The sequence below is a fragment of the Xyrauchen texanus genome, chromosome 21 (genome assembly GCF_025860055.1).
Source record: "Xyrauchen texanus isolate HMW12.3.18 chromosome 21, RBS_HiC_50CHRs, whole genome shotgun sequence".
In the NCBI taxonomy this organism is placed as follows: domain Eukaryota; kingdom Metazoa; phylum Chordata; class Actinopteri; order Cypriniformes; family Catostomidae; genus Xyrauchen; species Xyrauchen texanus.
In genome coordinates this window covers 7,249,010-7,271,836 of record NC_068296.1, presented here as the reverse complement: position 1 = coordinate 7,271,836, position 22,827 = coordinate 7,249,010, and the positions used below count along the sequence as shown (strand labels likewise).

The 22,827-nt window shown below is 40.6% G+C and overlaps 1 protein-coding gene across 1 annotated transcript in view; it reads right to left on the bottom strand.

The window, feature by feature from the left end:
* LOC127661842 (protein unc-13 homolog C-like) overlaps positions 1-22,827 on the bottom strand; it is a 167,358-nt gene that overhangs the window by 54,689 nt on the left and 89,842 nt on the right. The window contains exon 19 of the mRNA XM_052152769.1: positions 16,234-16,319. Within this exon, the coding sequence (XP_052008729.1) occupies positions 16,234-16,319 (86 nt within the window). The remainder of the gene's footprint in view (positions 1-16,233; positions 16,320-22,827) is intronic.

Below are 22,827 nucleotides of genomic sequence, written 5' to 3'. Positions count from 1 at the left end.
AAAGAGGGAAAGTGCACGTAACAACACTCCTTCAACAAGGTGCCAGATCAAGGCAAAAAGTATTGATATAAAACTCAGTACATGGTTATAATATTTCCTTTTATTGATTTAAAAACAAAATCAATGTTGTTTCTAAATCAATAAAAGGGAATAATATAACAGTGTGCGGATCTACTTCTTCAGTTAACTGTCCCTTTAACGACATAAAATGTAATGTAAAACACCCCAATGTAGGCTACATAATTGATTTTAAGAAACATGAATATTACATTGAAATACAAATATATAATTTTAACAATATTTTACCATAAAAGTACATGTATTGTCTTGTTAAACATACTATAAATGTTCATTGTTAACAATAGGTAAGTAATGCTTTTTATTTCTATTTAAAAAACTAATTTGTCTTGTCTAACATACATTTTCACCATTAACTTAAAGATAAATAATAATTTGTACTTCTAAAAAACACTATATACATTATTTATTTATGTATTTATTTATGTATTTATTTATAATATTTTACCTTAATATTACATATATTGTTATATATAAAAAAATTGATTATTTCAACATACATGATAAGGTACAATTTAACCAATTCACATTTTTTTGCTATAGCATTTAAAAAAACAAACAAAAAAAACATTTTATCTCATGATTATATGATCTAACATAATGGAACTTTACCTTTTTATAGCTAAAACAAAGAGGCACATTAAAGGTGCTGTAAGCAATTTTTTTTCATGGAAAGATATGCAAAAAATCTTCCTATTCCCTTAAAGTTATATTTTTATGAAGTTAAATATTAATGAATGAAATAAGTGTCTAGAGATATATCACTGTCTCTGTGACAGCTGTAGACTTGTAAACAGCAAACGAAAATGTGTCCGTGGACAATAACGCTTTCTGCCTGTCAATAATTATTTGCGTTCTCATAGTGTTGTAGTTGCAGCAAATTAACGAGGGAATGGTCCTGAATATGTCCCATTCTGGAGGAGGCGGACAGACAGGGCAAAAAAAAAGAAAAAAGCAAACTGCCGCACTGTGTGGGTGGACGGCACTCGGGGCAGTCTGGCATTAACATTTCCCTGCCTTCCCCGAACAGCTCTTGTGTCTCTGCCGCCCCACACTGGCGCTCGTGTTAGCCTCTGGGTCAGATGACTAAAGTGGTGCTGTCAGAGCACATCACATCCCTCTTCGGGATCATCCACCTCTTCACACGACACAGAGGTACATTTAAAGGGGACCTATTATGCAAAATTCACTTTTACATGGTGTTTAAACATAAATGTGAGGCGGCAGTGTGTGTACACAACCACCTTACAGTGTTAAAAGTTCTCCCACTCTTTCTTATATTTCTATTAATCAAAAACAGTGTGTCAAAATGAAGGTTTTCGTTTCAGCTCTAAAGTGACGTCACGTTAGAGCAGGCCTCGCCCACGACTGGTGATGGACTCCACCCTCCTCCCCTGAGTGATCTACACACAGCACTTTTTCGGGCCGATTAGGGGGCGGACTGGCCATTGGGAGAACAAAGTGGGCAGGTGGGTCGGCCGCGAAACGGGCCGAATGGGCCGCGATAAGCTAAAATGCCGACGCATTATGCAGACTTATGTAGAACGGACCACAAAATGGCGCCACGATATGCAAAAAAGGACAGCGAATCTTACAACAAAAGGATGTGCAGCTGACATAGCACTCCACCCCCCCAAAACAACCCAAAACAAAAAAATATATATTTTGCATTATTGTATTGTATGACAATGTTTTTTTTCATTGTAATAATATTTTCATGATAATTAAGGACATTTCCCCCCCAAAATTCTCCAGATGTTTTTCTTTTAAGTTTTATTTTTCCTTTTTTTATGGTGATTCTCATTACTCTACTAAAGTCATTTTTACTTGTAATACAGTGTTTTTTTATTATTTAAATCAGTATACACTTAAATGGAAGACAGCACCAGGTGTTTATCAGGATTCTCTTTGTGGTTGAAAACTCCAGTTAAGTGTGAAATTTGGATTATGAACGCTTTGTTGTTAAAGTGAGAGAGGTTTTGCTGATGAGTTGCTATATTTTATACTGGAGAGAGAGACTCATTGACCAGTGCCTCTGTGAATTCATCTGATATCCCTCACATTACCCCCAGGACTGGCTATTCCCCATGAAAGACATGGGCCACAATCAAAAAACTAAACCAAACGTTTCTTTAAGATAAACGAGCAATTATCAGAGTGCAGCATATCCACACAACATGGAAACCAGTGGCAAAATTCAGAACAGCGCTCACAAATTAAGCCTCTCATCGTCATTTATTTATGAGTTCCAGGAAACAATGAGCTGCTAAAAGAGTCAGTCATTCATTTTAATAATTCATGCAGACGTGCCTCAAAAGCAGGTGTTATAAATGTCTTTCATTTGGAGTTTTGGGGAAAGGATTAAGCATTATGGGAAAGCAGAACTAGACAAATAAACTGAGACTAGATTTCCAAAACAGTATGTTAACGACAACATGAAATGGACTTTGCATCACATTTAACTTATGTATTGAAACAGACTGGAAATAATGTGGGACTTGATTTTATCCATCAGGATTTGATGGGATCGATTAGTTGATTTGATTGATGTTATTGGTTTATAATATTTGCCCCACCCACATGGCTTTAATCACATCAGCAGAAAATAAATGTTGTTTAAGAGGAGGAGAACGTTATTACATATTGATGAAAGATTATGAAAATCAGCATGTTTTTTTACATTAAACACAGGGACATTTATTAAGAAAGTAAATATTCATGTTTATTTTGTAGGCTACACAACTGGCCTTAGCTTTTGAAAATCAGATTAAGAAAATGTTATGCATTGCCCATAAAAATATTATGTCATTCTAATTTGATAAGGAATACGTTTTCTTGCCACTGAAAGTTGCCCTGGAGAGGAAAGTGTAATGCATCATTTCATGAACAAGATAAACGATTATCACTGTATGAAACTCACTTGGAATGTCGACAATTTATGACAAGGTTTTCCACTCGTAATTTTTTTAAAATTATTTCCTTGTATGTGAGCAGAGATAAATCATATAAAACAGTGAAACTGGCCACTGTAACATAAACTCTTCCATCTTGCCGACAGTAGATGGATCACATCTGTTCCACGGTTTTTACTTTTATTGGTGTTGGATGCATTGCGTCACAGATCATTTGCATACTGATAATCTGTTCTCAACTCATGCAATGTTGCTGGACACGCACACATTTGCTAATACCGGCTCAAATGAATTACTTCTTGTTTCTTTGTCCCTAAAAATCACGGTCACTGTGAACGCCCCTTACACTGTGTCTATATAGTCTATATACATTTATATATTGATATTATTGTATACAGACTATTTTCTTCAAGTATGCAATCAGCATAAAAGGCGTTCGAATCATTCTCTTTCTCTTTGCTTATAGGTTTCAATGGTGTTAAGTGACGATATTACTCACAAGTAACTATTTGACAGGTAAATCTAATTAAAAACTCAGCTGGACCATGGTTTTGGGTTTAACTGACCCATGGGTTCAGGCCTGGCACTGTGTAGAGAGCAGAAACATGCAAGCGTATATCTTATGCTGAAGGGCTTGAAATCAGGACTTCACAGTTCATTGATAAATTAGGTGAGCTAATGCTTTCATTAATTATTAACTGACACTAACACATCTAGATGTCGACAGCCACAGGCTGAATATGTTAAATTGTACTGTGACTATTTGGGCAAATGGCCATTTACTCATAGTCAAAATATATAATCATACAGTATCATGCACATAAACATAGCAAAGACGGAATATGTTGGATTTTTGGTTGTTTTGTTACACAGCACTCTATAATACTTCATTCTGATTGGTCAGTTAAGGCATTACACTGTGACATATTTGTGTACAATGGGCACTAAACTATATATTTGACCACTGTCCTAGTTCAGTGGTTTTCAAGCTGGGGCTGCTTACAAAAAAATTTCAGAAATGTCAGTTTTTTGTGAATAATGAATATGACTTTTAATGTTTGACTGCGAAGACATTTTAATTGCCCTGGATTTATTTTTCTTCAGGTTTATATATGTAATACATTACTCTAATAGTTGGTTGAACTTAAAACAAACTAAATGGTCTCCGGATAACATTTTTAAAATTTATTTTGGCTTTACTACAATGACAATATAAATGGCAATTTAATTTTGCAAACATACTTACTATATATTTTTTTGCAGAAAAGGAACGCGAAACCCCAGCTCAACAAGTTTTGTATCAATCAAATCATGTATCGAGTATGCAGAGGTGCGTTCTGTCCACTGGGGATCGGTCAGCCCGGGGAGGAGAGGCTGCCGTCTGCCTGAAAGGGTGGAGGAGTGATCGATGGCCACGTGACAGCGCATCAAAGAACCTTTCCCTCGCCTATTGAGGGATGACCCGCCTTCCTGCAGAATGTCGCATTTCAGAGAGCCACGTAATAATAGCAGTAACCGTACATAACATGGTCCTTACAGAACTGCAATATTTACATTACTATTGTTAAAAAATACAGTTTATTTTGAGGCTTGTATACCGTGATACTATTGTGTCACCGGTATACTGTGCAACACTAGAGTTGATAAGACTCTACGGACAGAAACATATTTTAGGCAAGCATGCGTATACAAATGTGTGCTTAGCCAACACACGGTCCAGCTGAACATAGTTAACGTGTGTTCTTGTGATTAGAGTCACATGGGGTAACCTCCTCGTGGTCATGATTAGTGGTTCTCGCTCTCAATGGGGCGCCTGGTAAGTTGTGTGTGGATCGCGGAGAGTAGCATGAGCCTCCACTTGCTGTGAGTCTCCGTGGTATCATGCACAGCGAGCCACGTGATAAGATGCGCAGATTGACTCTCTCCGAAGCGGAGGCAACTGAGACTTGTCCTCCACCACCCGGATTGAGGTGAGTAACCACGCCACCACGAGGACCTACGAAGTAGTGGGAACTGGCCATTCCAAATTGAAAAATGTCCCAAAAAATGTAATAAAAAAAGTGGCCAAAAAGAGTTACCTTCAAAAGTCTGTGCCATTAAACTGGATGTGTTATTATTCAGGTAAGTTGCTATAAATGTATTGACTTTAACTTCAAACTATTGCAAACTATTGACAGTAGTTTGGTTGAAAGAGAAAACTCGCCATAGAACTTGACAGTTCACACTAATGTCCACTATAGTGCCCCTTGCGACAACGTTAAGACTGTTTGTCTGTTTTGGAATGCAACATTGCACGAAATCAAGCATCTGCGTTCTCCCACTCGCGTAGTTTCGATCTTAAGTCTGTCAGAAGCTATACTGTATATCTAATTTTTACTGTCAGAGCTAAGAGGTTACAGTACATATATGCTGACAGCTTTCCTTCTGACGTTTGTCATTGTAGTTACATGTGATTTCCTGCACTTGACAACTGCAGAGGCACAATAAACTACTATCTTCCTCTCTTACTGTTTTCCTGCTATCATTTGTGTGGTATACTTCCTCTCTTTTTGTCTCCTTGCCTTCTCTAATGGCTGTCAGGTTGCTCTCGTCTCCTGTCTCTGCTCTCCCTGTGTAGTAACAGCAGCAGCTGTTATAGGTTAAGGCCGAGCCTCTCTCTACCCAAACTCCTCCGTGTCTTTTATTATGTGACCAGTCAGAGTATATCAAAGCCTCTCTGCCAGACGCCCCAACAGACCTGTGAGAATTTGACTCGGTCTGCACAGGTGCGCAAGTTTTTAGCTTGTTTGATGAATTTGGAGCAGATCATATTAAAATATTCAAATTATTTGAAGGAAAAATAAAACAGCAAAGGCAACATTTTGTAACTAAAGCTGAAATGGACTAGAATCAGGTCCCGTTGACAATGATCTGTCTGATGCAACTATGCTCAGAGAAAAAAAGATTCACAAAAGACTATTTAACAATCTAATTTGTCTAATTTTCAGTGTTGGTGCAGTTACTGCGTTTTGCTTAGGGCAGAATCAGTTAGATTAGATTAAGAATAGAGTTTTGAAGAATAGAAGGGCCTCCTCACATAGGCAATATTTTTGCAAAATGATATTACGTTGTTCCTTAAACATATCACAGCAGTTCAGAGGTGAAATGTCCATTGTGTGGCGCAAAAAAACAAAATAAATATTCTCCTAAACAGATAAGATTTTTATAGGTGCACTCGGTAACTTTAGTCTTTGTGTCATTTTGGACTTACACTGACATCTGTGACATCTGTGATGCAGCATAATTTAAAATCAGTAGTTTTCAGTTTCAGATGTCATTGTAGAAATTTAGTATTCACAGTCAGCCATGATTACTTTAATCAATAAGTGAAAGTGTCAAATAACAGGACAGTTACTGAGATTAAGAGAGTAGTATTCAGCTGGTCATGTGATTCTAACATGGCAGCCCCCATGTGCGGACGCTCTCCATGTAGAATAAAACCGCTTTTATAAGGTTACTGAAATGACTGAGTCTTATTTTAATGTGAGTGATCATGATTACCTTTATATGTTGTAAAATTACAATTCATGTCTTTAGGACTACAAAACTAGCCTCCTACCTTAAACCTTAAACCTAACCGATAGTGTCATAAAAAGCAAATGTTCCATGAAAAATGCAATTGCTAAAGCAACCATTTAATTTTGTGTTACTTCTATGCCACGTTCGACTCACGATTCAGGACTTGTTCCCGGTCTTTTGCATCGGAAGTGCAACAGTTGAGCTACTGTGTCATTTAATCAGATTTGAAAAAACTTGTAAATGTAGTTGGTTATGTTAAATATTGGCAAATGTTAAACTGTATCGCTTTACACGCCATGAACTATAGTGAAAGTGTTCTGATGTCCTAAGATAGCATTGTGTGAGGGAACTTGCATACGACAAACCACATAAAAATCATTTTGCACAAATGTAGGTAAAGTGATTCTATGAGACCAGGGCCCGTATTCACAATCTTAAGGATAAAAGTAGCTACTAATGCGGAAATTTAGGAGCAAATCTTAAAAATTTGGGGTGTGTCACTCCTAATATTAGGACTTGTAAAATTTTCATAAAAGATTAATTCATGAAGCATTTTAATGCTTAAAGTAGCTCCTGAACCCATGACAGCTTAGAATTCGTCCTGAGGACTTCTAAATCCCTAAGAGTTACTCACAAATGATCCAAAGCATGGCTGCTGCTGTCAATCCACATTAAAACAATGTATTAAAATGTTATTTTGACATTGATCTTTCGCCTGAATCACAACTGATCCAATGGATTTGAATAATATAATCATATAACATAATCTTTTGAGTTGTACAGAAGAAAGGTTTAGAATGACATGAGTGTGAGTAAATGAAGACTGAATTTTCATTTTTGACTAAACTATTCCTTTAAAAGACATTTTAAATTCCAAGAATTGGAATCATCAGGAATTTAACGATTCTGGTTCCTCTTAAAGGTTCCATTAACAAAGAAGTGAACTGACTTGCAGTTTAGTAAGTTTGATTCACTAAAAATAATTTTCTGAGAGTCATTTGTTCAGAAGAAAGCACTTCTGATTGCAGTATTGCAGTCAAAAGAGCCATCTCATAAGAGTCATTTGTTCGGGAATCAGACTACACTATTCGTGATTTAGTAAGTGTGTTGCAGTGCTGCTGAATTGTAGCACAGGAAACACAGTCTGAGTATTTTAGTACAGTGTTCCCTCCACATTGGTAGGCTCTAATGAACGTTCTTACAAAGTTAATAGAACCGAAAGTTATGAAAATCATTCGGTTCCAGTATTTTTTTTCAGTCCTGCTGAACCAGTTCTCGGTAACAACTCTAAAAATCAATCAACATAACTTGACTTTCATAAAACACAGAGAGTGGAATAAACACAGATCATTTAAGGTGTCTGGTGCAAAAACACATGCACACACTATCAGTCTATAATTAGTGACACATTAACTTGGTTCTAGTACTCTGTTCAATGGCTCTGTAAAATTACCCACCTTCATCTCGCAACCGACAGACCTTAGGGCACCAAACAGGAAGTACTTCAAAGTCTTCATTAGTCAAGAAACGCACAGACACGCAACATATATGGTGACAAACTGCTCTTGTGTTTTTCTAAGTGCTTCTGGGTAAGAGGTTATAAATGAGTCGATCGCCCAGAGTCAGACTTTGAATAAACAGGTCAGACAGAGTTAGCTCCATCCATTTGGAGGAAGTGACCCCTGGAGGATGATGGGCCAGCCTTTTAACTCTTCTACACTTCATTATGTCCTTTCAGCCTCAGATGTGACGCAATGTGCACACGACTCAGTAAACCATAGCTGAGCACACATCTAGTTGTAAAAATTATGATACTTGAGGCACCATTTGGGGCTTCACACTGGTAGAACCAAAGACAATGTGATGTGAGAAAGGTGATGTGACAAACCACTCATAAAAATGTGAATGGGATCAATTACAAAGCTCAATACACACCTTTTTCACATTCCCGGGTTCGGAATGCAAAAGTAAACTATAGCAGTGTACATCTGTAGTAGGTGAATGGGAGACCACAGAATTATTATTATTATTATTATTATTACTTTGCATTCACATTTCCGTTGACAGAAGAATAAAATCCACTATTACTTCCCACAACTTTTTCAAAAGAGCAAAATAAATATATACATAAATAAATAAATAAAATAGAGGGTGATGAATTAAAGCTGCCAAATAAGAGAATATGGCAAATTGAATGTCCTTCCCCCAGTAGTTGTATTTGAAATCCCATCACAACAGTGCTGTCTATTGTTTTTATTTTATTAATTAATAGCAGGGTAATATGAAACTAAAAATATAATGTTATAAATGTATAATAAATAATCATAAATTAAAAATACAATGCAAGATTTACTCAGCTAAATAAGGTGGAAATGCACTAGGTGGGGAAGTTCCGCCTTAAGCTTAAAGGACCAATTGCCTGGCAGCTGTAAAAATGTAAAAAAAAAGAAAATCTTTAGAACAATGGCAGTGGAATGGGCCTCATTTTTCAGCTTACAAAAGGACCCAAAAGTATCACAAAAGTAATCCATGTGATTCATGCATCATATTGTTATATTTCAAGTCTTCTGAAGGCATACAATAGGTTTTCTTCAAAACAATAACCTGGAATTTAAGCAATATTTTCTGTTAGAACTTGCTTTGTTTAGCGCTACAATCAGCATGAACGAGCTTATCTCATAGTGCTCATGAACATGCAAAATTTAGTGTTTGCCTTCAGAAGACTTGGAATATAACGTGCGAGTCACACAGACTTCTTTTATGATACTTTTTGTTCTTTTTTTAAGCTTTAAATTGAGACACAATCCACTGTCATTGTTTTGATGAAGCTCATTGTACAGTATAAGACGAACCGCAATATTCATTATACAATCTCCTTTTGTGTTCCGAATATGATAAAGGGTGAACTATCCCTTTAAGCAACAAATGCTAATAATAGAGCTTGTGTTGAACCCAGAATATCCCTTTAGTGCAGTGACAGTTACTCTTGATCTCTTATACAGAGAAAGCAAGAAAAAAACAGAAAGAATCTCCTAGAATCTTCTAAAGAATCTATCTATATAAAAGAAGACTGCCTTTTTCAGGTAGGTGTTTTTGCTCAACTCAACTTGCAGGGGTCTCCTTAGAAATATTCTTCTGTTGCAGAATGAAAGCATCTGTACACACACACACATGCACGCACGCACGCACACACTCATGTCTCCTTCATCGCCTCTTTTGTTGCTGGTGTGTTTGTGAAGGCTTTTGTGTGAAGCTGCTCTTTGAAGACTTCAGGCATCAGGGTCAAAAGAAGATCTTCACAGCTGTGTTGATGCTGATGTCAATTTGTGTTTGCAAAGGCAAGCATCAATATTTCTATTGCTCATACTTAACGTTAGAGATTTTAACAAACCTTTAGCCCTAATTATTTAACTTCGACTAGACTTATCTGACATGTATGATCATAAGTGTATTATGGACCGGGCCAGTGAGGCCATGCCCAGGGGCCCTTGATTGTTAGGGGACCAGGAGGGGCCTGGGCTGCAAGGTCTCGCGGCCCATCTAATTTGAAAAAAATATTTAATGTAAGCTAGAATTTGTGGGCCCCACAGCTTATACAAGGCCCCCTCAATAGGCCCCTGTGACTATGAGGGCCCTCAGTCCTCTTATAGAAGCCTTTTGCCTTCCTGTTTCTAATAAAACATTTTGAGCCACTGTTTAACCCTATAACACTGCTTGTGTCATATTTGATACATTACTTTCTCAACATCATAAAGCCTTCAACATGATTAAAACTAAGCTAAAAAACCTTTTGTATGCCATGTACTAGATGTTTACAGCCTCCTAGTGAAAGTTCCCATGCTATTCTGGAAGTAGAAGACCTAGTAATATATTTTCCAAAATGGCTACCTTCACATTGTGATGCACTTGATGTGAAATCTTTGCTGATTTTGATAAAGAAAAATTTACAATAACGATTATATTTTTACTGATATTTCAAAATGTGTATTTACTGAATTGAAGCAGAATGTGCTCACTTAAAATGTCATTATTTTTTAGACAAATCGTGTTGAAAATGTGTGTATCAAATATGACACAACAGGCTTTTGAGGTATATTTCTCAATCACCATTCCATTCCATGTAAGCGCAGCATAGTTCTAGCTGGAAGACTAGCAGCTGCACATCATCGCACCATTGGCTAGATAACTCCTAGCCAATCACATGTAAGCCGTTGCTTTATAAGTCTGCTCACAATCACATTAATGTTTCAGTGTGCTAACACAGCAACCTCCACCACCCCACCACCACCAGTTGAGCCCCACCCTGCATGGGGGTAGGATCCTCGCACCTGCCTCCTATCTCCGGAAGGATATGACGGTTCAGAGTACAACTTCTTCGGACCGCCAGACGGGGCTTACGCCAAAGAAAGACATTACTTCCTGTTATATATTCATCAAATAATGTAATCTTAATTTCACTCAAGTCTGCGAGTCTTCCTGATAGAAATTCCATTCCTTTCATGTCCACTACAATAAATGTATTTGAAGTGTGATTTATTGTTCATATGCAGCTTGCTCTGTCATTATATAGATCTCATGGTTTGTTATTTTAATATGATCTTACTATAAAAATGGTTTTACATTTTAACTTTTTTCAAACATCAATATTGTGTTTGGTGTATAAAAACATGATAATTGATTACAAAAATCATAGTGCATTTGAGGTGCTGAATTGTAATATCATACATTTCTATAGAGCAAGGAGAGGAAGTTGTCATGGCCAAACTCTAAAACATTTGGCATTTCTGAAAAGCCGAGGATGTCCTCTTAAGATACACAAACGATATAACAGCATGTTTGCCCTACATTACAAAAAATAACTTGTTTTAGGTGGTTGGGAAAAATATTTGATATTCTATTTTGTGTGATACAGAAGTATTGATTTAACTAGATCCGTAAAGTTTGTCAAGACAAAATATAATGCTGTGTAAAGGGATTGTGGGAAAGAAGGAGGCAAGAACTGGCTTGATAATATAAATGATTATTTAATAATAAATTGAACCAAAACACACACACACACACACACACACACACACACACACACACACACAAACACACACGCAGCTGTTGGACAGCTGTCCGTAACTCTCTCTCTGACGCACTGCCGTCTCCGGCCGGCCTTATCCCTCTCGGGCTTAATCAGCCTTATTAGGGGCAGGGTGTGTGGAATCAAGACCCGGCCACGCCCTCCGCCCTGCTACATGCTAGTTTGACAAACCTTGTCTAAAAGTTTTAAATGGTCTTAAATAGGGAATACATAGGGTATAGGGATGATCACTTCTGAATGGAATGCAGATGAGTTAGAAAAGATATGGCAGCGCAACCCAGAACTGTCTGAAGTCTTTGCAGAGTTTCACCAAACCCATGCATAGATGCTGTGCAAAATTCTTCAATATTTAAAATAATGAATTTATTTTCATAATGTATTATTGCCCCTTTAAATATATGCATGTTTACACATTTTGTTATATGCTTGTTTTTTTGTATTTACATTAAGTTTACATTGATATGTATAACAAACGCTAAAAATAGTACTGTCTCTTTAAGAACAGTGGCTGTTCAGCAAACAGTTCAGCAGTTTCTTTATCACATCCGTGCTGTGTTTAAATGAATCTGACTGTAAATAACAGAACAGGTATTAAAACAGACTTAAATAAATGAAAATTGGATTGCATGGATCTCAGCTTTAAAAGGTAATTCAATCTAAAAGTTAATTGGCCTGGGGGGTCCCTAAATGAAATTGTTGTCAAGTTTGGTTGAGGAAATGGCAGGGCTCAAATGCAGCGTAGCAATTAGGTCTTTTATAAACATAAATATAACAAAAACAAAACTACCCCGAAGGGGGAAAAACAAACACAGTCCAAGGCGACAACACAATGATGGGCTGGGCTGGAATGGGGAAAAAACAGAAATTCGAATGGACAGGAACACAACTGACAGAGACCTAACAGGGGACATAAACATAAGCAACAGCCCACAACTGGCACCAGACAGAGCACAAAGGGAAAGTACAAAGGGAGAGAAATCAGGAGGGAAACAAGGAATGTAGATGAAACTAATAAACTAATAATCAAACAGGTAACAAGGCAAAAGAGAGGGTGGGATTATAACTGAAGTCAAGAAGGAAATGAGAAAATACAAAACCATGTGCATTCACACAACACCAGACAAAACACAAGTGTCTGGACTCAGCCACAGAGTAAATAAACCAAACAAACCTCAGTGGCTGAATCCAGACACAAGACATAAAACAGGCATGCAACACATACATTGCAGGGCTGTGCCACAAAGTGGAAAAAAAAACAAACTAAGTGCAGAACCCTGCCAATTGGCCCCGGGACCCTTGCTAACCATAATCCGCCCCGTGTATGATAACTCAAATCAAGATTGCTGAGGAGAGGTGTGCTATTAGTTTTCAAAGAAATCAGACTTTCACCTGGCAGGATGATAAAACAGGCACAAAACAAAATTCCATTTTGACTCGTGCCAGTAATCAACCACCTTAAAACCACCCAGAACACCGTAGCAACCACAAAGCGATACCCTGCCAATCTCCCAGAACCACTCACAATTTTTCACATCTATATGGCGATGTACAGCTGCACTTCACTACTGGAACTCCTAATCTGAGCTGTACAGCCGTTCAGCCTGACGTCTTTCACATAAATGAACACTATCTCGCACTATATCAGATAAGCAAAGACAGCAGGGGAGAAAGCGAGCGAGAGAGAGAGAGCTGGCAAGCAATTGCTTCATACTCTTATTTACCAGATATGAATACATCATCATGGTAATAGATGTAAAACACCTGACTTTTATGGGAAGATCTGCCATGTCAATGTGTGAAATTATTTTACTATGAACATATAGGTCTATATTATATATATATATATATATATATATATATATATATATATATATGTCTGTTTGGCAGGTGGTGGCTCAAGGGCGCCAGAGCAGATTTGCTATAATCTGTAATTCAGTTTCTCTACTGATGTATACTGTACTGCACCACAAACTAAACCTCAGACCACCAAACACGCTGAAGAATCTTTATAAAATGAGATTTCTGGCTTTAAAACCTGACTGGATAAGCCAAGATTGAAGACATTGTAAAATAGCGGATCAGATCACACAAGTGTGACTGTGTATTAAATAAATTCAACAAAAAAGTAATAGTTTGTTTTCTCATGCCATTCCAAACCTATTTGACTTTGTTTTTTCAGTGGAAACCAAAAGGAGACGTTAGGCAGAATTTTGATGCAGCTCTTTTCCATACAATGAAAACATACAGTGACCATGAGCTAGTCCACATGTCCATATGTTTCATGTGCTATATTCCAAGTCTTCTGAAGCCATTTGAGTGTTTTAAATGATTACCAAACCGAAATTGAAATCTGAAATTCCACATTTTCAAATGTGGTGCGTCACAAATGGTCACGGGAAACGTAACAATCAATGGCGTATAGTATCACTAATATCAAACCTGGCATGATGCTTCCTCTAGTGCCATGTTTGAATATGTGCAAGCGCAAATTCATTGACTTTTTTTGTATGAAAAAGAACAGCATAAAAACAAAATTATGAAAAATGTCTCCTTTTGGCCAGTTTTTGTTTGAAAATGCAGAAATTACTTTACGCTTTTGCCTCTCATCCACACTATATTGGGGGTTTCCTCCACTGAAAACTGAGCATTTAAAAAATGCTCCCTATAACCACATACTTAAGAAAATAATGACATTAAGAAACTGAAAACAGAGATTTCAAAAACTAATTTGTCAATTTATACAAACTTATATCGGGAAGGATGTGGCATTTGTGATCCACTGAAGAGATCATATGGGTTTGGAATGACATGAAGGTAAGTATATGATGACATATTTTTCATTTTTGTTTGAACTATCCCCTTATTGTGCCAAATTACTGCAAACCATTGAAACCGTATACAACTTGCATTTAGATTACAGTTCCATCAGCCAACTAAACTATATGAATTGGCAGGTGTTAATAAATATACTTAGGCACTAAACTTGGGAGTCTTTTGCTTGACAGGTTTTATAAAAGCAAAAAGCGAGGTTTCAGTTTGCATTGTGCATAACAACACCACTTAACCATAGTAAAATCACACTGCTTGTGGCTTACTGCTTTATGCATTAAAAATGAAATAACCCAAAACAGCGAAAGTCTAGTTTTCATCTGAACAACATAGTTTACACCTCCATATCTCACTTCCATATCAATCAACACATATACTCCACCTCAAATATTTCACTACTACCCGTACACAAACTAACCATTTTAGTCTGTTTATTAGACAAAAACCTTACTTTCTTTCATCTAAAACTATTTCATAAAATTTTGTGAGCACTTTAATACTTTTGTCATATTGTAAAAGTTTAAGGTCATGCCAATATAACTTTGCTGACTCTGCTAGAGAGACAGACAGAGACTGTAAAAGGTTTATTAGATCCTGTTAACTGTTGATCAGGTTATGAGTATGATATACAGTAACTCTAATAACCGAGGTAGTAATGTTCATCGCTCAATACTGCATGACACATATTTCTGATCTGATTAAAAGTGAGGGTTACCATCTGCAAAATACAGTGAACACTAAGTGTTGAATAAGTGTGCTTTTGGGAGAGATCCATATGGGCTACAGGAATTCAGACTTCGATCCAAATGAGATCTGAAACTCTGATCGCACATGTGCCAGGACAGCTTTGAGCTTACATATAGGCAATTTAGTTTTATTAAATCAGTAAACAGCAGTGAATACACACTGGGATTTCAATGTGGAGCTGCTAACATTATTCTATTGAGCAGATACAGTCAATACACCTTACACATTAAACAATGAGTTCAGATTGGATGTGTAATTCAAATGTGTAAATATGGTTATTTATGGGATATACTGTACAGTATGGCTATAGAGTAGATAAGATTAGTAGTCCTTCTATCATTTGAGGGTAAATTAACATATCATATCGGTCTAGCCTGAAAATGAATGCAAAGGTTTTTTAGAATATTTTCATACAATTACTTCCGTAAATAATCCCATTGGTCAGAAAAGCAGAGAAGTGTGCACTGTGTGAAATCCATAGATTGCCATGATCTAGGCACCTGGTTACTATGGCAACCTAAATATGGTTCAGAAACCTGTAAAATGCAGAGCCTGTGCCTGTGCGTGCGTGGCATTTCATTCTCTCGGCTTTCTGAGTAGACAAATCTGTGGTTAGGGGCATGGAAGTGTGTGTGTGTGTGTGTGTGTGTGTGTGTGTGTGTGTGTGTGTGTGTCATAGCCTTTGAGTACAGCCCATCTGTGATTAGATTCAAATATCACGAGTGAATTTGAAACCAGGATAGTCGGTTCCAAATGTAGCTATTAAACAGATGTCACACAGTTCTACTGCCATCAGCAACACAAACAATAACTGTCACCAATAACATCCATAAACCATTATTCTAAACCTTCACATGACCATAATCACCATCTTAGTTTGGTCAATTTCTACTTGAAACAGTTGATTTGTGATGTTTGGTGATCTCAAAAACAAACAGATCCAGCCGAAATCATGTTGGAAAAAACTCGCCAGCAAATATCTCTAAATCCACCGAGACAGTAAAAAACAAACTAATTACTCACCCTCCATTGCGTACTTTATATCCATAGCGAAGAGGTTCCACATGATTTCAGCACTAATTTTACCCATGTTCAATTCTTGAGGGAACCTAGAATAATAAAAAAAAAACAGACATCATTGTGACCATACACCAATCTGTCCAGCAGGTAATTCATTCCCCCATCTATGTCTCCAGCAGACATATACGGAGATATTCTCCTTTTAAATTATGGAGATTTCTTTGTTTTTGGAAAAAATGTACACATTCAAAATAAGGTGAGGACTGGTATATTGAGAGTTTGAAAATAATTTTGTAATCAATTGAGCATTTTCACTGCTGTTCTTTGAAATGGGCATCATGGTCCTGGACCAACATGCCTCGGTCTAGGTATGTTTTAAAGGTTAGGACTTGGTCTTTATATGGGTCTGATATTGGTTTTGGGTCTGGAATTAATGGAGTCGAGTTTTGTTCTGGGTCTAGATCTTAAGTTGGTCTGGCAATGGTCTGGGTCTTATGGTTAGACCTTGGTCTGAATCTGAGCTTAAGGTATCTGGTAAGGTTTGTATATGGGTCTTAGTGGTCTGCTATTGGTTTTGGGTCTGGATCTTAGGGGTAGAGTATTGGTCTGAGTCTAGATCTTATGTGGGTCTGATATTGGTCCTGTCTGGGTCTTAGATATAGGCCTTGGATTAGGTGCATCTGATAATGGTCTGGATCTTAGGGATAGGCATTGGTCTGGATCAGGACCTCAAAGGGTCTGGAACAGTCTGTGTTTGGGTCTTAGGGGGTCTAGTATTGGTTTGGGATCTAGGTCTTAAGGGTACAGTGTTGGTGTTAATCTTAGGTGAGTCTGAAATTGGTCTGGTCTGGCTCTCAAACTGTAAAGTCTTAGTCTGAATCTGGGTCTTAGGTAGTCATTATGGTATCGGTCAGGGCCTTGTATTGTCTGGCTATGGCTCTTAGGGGTTCAGGTATTGATCTGGGTCTTCATCTTGTCTTGGCCTGGGTTTTAGGGGGTCAGGCATTCATCTGGATCCTGGAGTTTCTGGTCTTTACTCAAACCCTGCTCTCCATAACACAAAACACAAACTCTTTAAAATATACAAGCACAAAAAGAGAGAGAGAGAGAGAGAGAGAGAGAGAGAGAGAGAGAGAGAGATGGGCCAGAGGAGTGTTCAGGCGTCCCGTCACATCTAAGACATGCATATCTTCCCATGAGAGCTTATTCATTGTACGGACACAAATTTCACTGCACTACCCATCACAAGAGCTGTTTCTATGGCAACCAGTGCATCAGCTGCCGTACCATATCAGTGAGTGAAGTGATCAGTTCTCCTCCACCCTCACTGCTCTCCAACCAATTTAGACCAGAGAAAATTGTATTTAGACCAAGATTAATTGCTTTAGGACATACAAAAAAGCAGAGCACAGGGATGGAAAGATGGACACTTATGGATGCATATGTTCATGGACTAGAGTGATTTTTTAGGAATTAATTTGTTAGTTTCCCATTGGGTCAGTTCCAAAGTCTACCAAGAGTCAGTGTCAGTGGTTTGTACACATTTTCTATTTTAAAATATTTTTTTTTGTGAATTTTGAGTAAATTAATTGTTTGTTAAATTTCAGCAATTTTTTGTACTTGCCTTTTGCTGATATGCAGTGGGGTCCAAAAGTCTGAGACCACAATGAATGTCTTTTTTTTTTTTTTTGTACATGTAAGCCAGCTGGTAAATGATAGCTGTGCAGTGTGTAAACTTCAATCTCCTGGCATTAAGAGATGCACTAGCGACCGAGGCTAGAGGCCATGGCTTTTATAGCCTCCTTGCTAGCGTCTCTGACACCCATGGTTGGGGATCGTCGGTTCGAATCTCGCTCGGAGTGGGTCGAGTAGGAAAGGTGACATACACATACTCTCAGATTTCCTTGCTTTCATTGAAGCTCAAAAAATGCTCTTTGGAAAATTCTCAAATCCTGCTGGATAACATGGATCATCATATTTTGACCAGACTATGCATGTTGTCATTAAATAAAAACCAAAGACATACCAAATACTAAGAAATGCTGAAATTCATGTAAATTATTAAATTAAACATTTCACTCAAATTCTTATGCTGACAATATAATAATGACAAAAAACGAGAAATAGAAACAATATCACAAGGGGTCTCAGACTTTTGGATCCCACTGTATACATATTGGTAGTACTGTATATCAGCTGTCGGTCACACTGCTCTCTTGATGTTGTTTTGGCCCATGAAAAAAGAATCGGTTACCTAACGTAACCTCGGTTCTCTCTAGATGAGGGAACGAGTATTGCGTAAGCTAGCTTACGCTACGGGAAAGATTCATCTTTTCTGAGATATTGAAGCCAAAAAATTATCCTTAATTTTGTATCCATTGTCAACGCAGTGCAGCAGCTGCATACCTTGAGCGGGCTAGCTAGCGAGCTCATTGGTTGCTCTGCGGCAACTGCTGCAGCCTATAGACGAACTTGAGTGAACTCTCGTCCAATGACAGGCGCCCGCGCCGTCACTGTATCAAAGCCCACCAGAATGGGCGTGGCTAGAGTGCATATAAGCGTAAGTTCGTAGGCTGGAACCCTGGTTTTCATTGAATGAGGCGAAAATCGCTCGTGGCGCGAGCACGGCCGGCTACGTAATACTCGTTCCCTCATCTAGAGAGAACCGAGGTTACGTTAGGTAACCGATTCGTTCTCTTACGAGAGGTTCTCTCGTATTGCGTAAGCTAGCTTACGCTACGGGAACCCATTGTCAACGCCGTGCGCGCCAAGCATCCACTGCATGAGCCCCGGGGTGGGGGACCCGGGGAGCCCTTGTGAGTGGGGAATAATATTTGGCCGGCAAGAGTGCGGGCCAGTGTGTGTGTAATACATAAGCATATAGTGGGAAGGGAAAGACAGAGCGGCGGTGCCGGTCTGTGTGGAATGTGTCCCGTCAGTGCAGCTCACCAGGGGAGCTGTAGCGTATTAATCCGCTAGTAGTTTTGCCTGTAGGGCGGGCACTTCCAGATTGTAAAATCTGACAAAGGTGGAGGGGGAAGCCCAGCCCGCTGCCACACATATGTCGTGAATGGAAATCCCGCTGGACCATGCCCACGAGGAGGCCATGCCTCTAGTGGAGTGAGCCCTAATGCCTAACGGGCATGGTAGGTCTTTTGACGCATACGCGGCAGCAATAGCGTCCACTATGCATCTAGACAGTGTCTGTTTCGAGGTGGCGAAACCTTTGGTGCGCCCTCCGAACGAAACGAAAAGCTGCTCAGAGCATCTGAAAGAGGCGGAGCGCGCAGTATACAATCTCAGTGCTTTGACTGGGCAAAGGAGATTGGCGTCGCGTTCGCTATCGGATGCTGGCAGCGCCGATAGGGAAATGATTTGTGCTCTGAAAGGAGTACCGATCACCTTGGGGACATAGCCGTGTCTAGGCTTTAAAATGACCTTGGAGTCACTTGGTCCAAACTCAAGACACGCAGCGCTGACAGACAGCACGTGAAGGTCTCCCACACGTTTAACTGATGACAGGGCAGTTAGAAAAACGGTTTTGAGTGAAAGGTATTTCAAATCCACGGATTGAAGCGGTTCGAAAGGGGGGGCTTTCATAGCTTCGAGAACTACGGAAAGATCCCTGATAGGAACTGATGCGGGGGGTTCATCCTTCTAGCTCCCCTGAGGAAGCGGATGACCAGCTCGTTTTTTTCCCAGTGACTGGCCGTGCAGGGGTTCAGCAACGTACACTTTGAGCGTGGATGGGGATCTGCCCTTATCCAGCAGCTCTTGTAAAAACACGAGCAGCGATGACACCCCACATGTCCGTGGGTCCAGGTCTCTGTCGGTGCACCATTTTGAAAACACAGACCATTTGGACGCATAGAGTCTTCTCATGGAAGGGGCTCTAGCATGTATGATAGTGTTTATTACTCCTTCTGGCAAAGCGACGGGTAGTCGTTGATCACCCACGCGTGCAGCGCCCAGCGCTCTGGGTGGGGATGCCAGATCGTGCCGCGAGCTTGAGAGAGGAGATCTGCTCTCACTGGAATGGGCCACGGGACTGTCAGTGACAGCTGCGTAAGCTCCGGGAACCATGTCTGATTCTCCCAGCGTGGGGCTATGAGGAACACCGAGTGACGTGTTTCCCTGATCCTCTGCATTACCTGTGGCAATAGCGAGACGGGAGGGAAGGCGTAAAGCGGGCGGTTGGGCCAGTCCTGGGCCAGCGCGTCCTCGCTTTTCGAGAAAAATACTGGGCAGTGAGAGTTCTCTTCTGACGCAAAGAGGTCTATCTCTGCTCTGCCGAATATGCTCCATCACTTCTGGACTGTTTGAGCGTGCAGGGACCATTCCCCTGGGGAAATATTGTCTCTGGACAGTCTGTCTGGGCCGTCGTTCAGGTGGCCTGGCACGTGCGTCGCCCTCAGCGAGCGTTGGCACTGGGACCAACTCAGTATGCGTTTTGTCAGATGGAAGAGGTTCCTGGATCTGACACCGCCCTGACGGTTTAGATAGGATACCACAGATCTGTTGTCCAAACGGACCAGGACGTGGTGACCCTGAATGACCGGGAGGAAGCGCACAAGCGCGTACTCAACCGCTATCATTTCCAGACAATTTATGTGAAGGAGCTTTTCCTGAACTGACCATAGGCCAAAAACTGGAGAGCCCTCGCATACCGCGCCCCAACCGGTGTTGGACGCGTCTGTCGAGATGACTTTTCGGCGAGATACAGCTCCCATCGTCACTCCCCGCTGATACCATTCGGCCACTGCCCAGGGCTACAGAGCTGAGATACTGGTCTGAGTCACTCTGATCGGCTGGCGGCCCGTGGCACAAGCCCGGCGAGACGCGCGGGTGTTTAGCCAATGCTGAAGCGGGCGCATGCACAGTAAACCCAGCTGAAGTACTGCTGCGGCTGAGGCCATGGAGTCTAGTTCTATTCCAAGGAAGGAAATTGCCTGACTGGGCTGTAGTGAGCTCTTGGTCCAATTGACTGCAAGACCCAAACTGTTCAGATGACTGAGGAGAACTGTCCTGTGAGACAGAAGCTCCGTATGTGACTGTGCCAAAATCAGCCAATCGTCCAAATAGTTCAGAATTCGCAAGCCCTGACTCCGCAGGGGTGCGAGCGCCACATCCATGCACTTCGTGAAAGTGCGGGGTGCTAAAGACAGGCCGAACGGAAGGACGGTGTATTGATAAACCTGGCCGTCGAAGGCGAATCTCAAGAATGGCCTGTGACGGGGATTTATCTGAATCTGAAAGTAGGCATCTTTCAGATCGAGAGAAATAAACCAGTCCCCCTGGCGCACATGCGCGAGGAGTTTCCTGATTGTAAGCATTTTGAACGGTCTTTTGCGAGCACCTTGTTCAAAACCCTGAGATCTAATATTGGTCTGAGGCCGCCGTCTTTCTTGGGGACAAGAAAATAACGGCTGTAAAACCCCGACTCGCTCAGAGAAGGTGGCACTCTCTCTATGGCCCTTTTGCACAGAAGGTTTGCTATTTCTGAACGAAGCATGCAGGCTGCTTCCGTGTTCACAGTAGTTTCGAGCCACGCTCTGAAGCGGGGAGGGTGGCGATCGAACTGTAGCAAATAGCCCTGTTTTATTGTGCTTAACACCCATTTGGATATCCCTGGGATAGCTTTCCACGCTTTGAAGCGTAACGCTAGAGGGTGAATGGCCAAGTCGCCCTGATTGCCGCACACAGCGAGCTGAACAGAATGTGTGAGCGCGCTTACTGTGCTTATGCATGACTGCTCGCAGACAGCAGGGACAGGCTGTTCTGTGAGTGACTTCCCGATTGAGGTGAATGGGGAAAGAGTCACATCTGTGAAGTGATGCGCGAGCATAGTCATGGGCATGGGACTTACATACAGAGAGGTGTTTGCTGGCCGTGTGACAGAGCGGGCAGAGAAGGGGCACGCGCACGGATTCGTGGACGCGTTTATTGACTCTAACACTCGAGCTGGCTGTGCCCGCTTTATGTGAGTGGGCTCTGATAGGGACACGGGAAGTGTAATGCTTGTGTGTAGGGGTGAACACTGGATTGTGGGCACATTTTCTACACATAAGGCATGTTTGCTTTTTACAAAATTTCTTTGGGTCGCCGTGAAAACGGCATTTGAGTGCAGGCAAGCGGGCAGTATCACCGGCTTGTTGGCTGCTGAATCCACCACTGCAGTAGCCTGAGAGAAGGGGACTGACAGGGGGGTCCGGCCGCGGCGGGACTGAGCCGTCGTTTCCTCAACAAAGCTAGGCGGACTTCGGTTGCTCAGGTTTCAGTGCAATCTTAGGCCGAGGCCCGTGGGGGCGGCGGTCTGCGGCGGCTGTCTGAGTGCGTTCTAGGGTGGCCGCCCTGTCGACGCTGAGAAGTCTGGCTTTGCTGAGCTGGGCGCTGTGAAGAGGCTCGTGCAGGAGGCTGGTCACGTGGGCGGCCTGCAGAGGAGCTAGCGCGACGAGGCAGGAAGAGATTCATGGCTTGGGTGGCTTTCTGGACTTCTGAGAAACGGTCAACAATGCCACTCACCGCAGAACCGAAGAGACCGGACGGAGAGAGCGGTGTTGAGGAACGTGGAGCGTTCAGCTTTTCCCATGTCGGCTA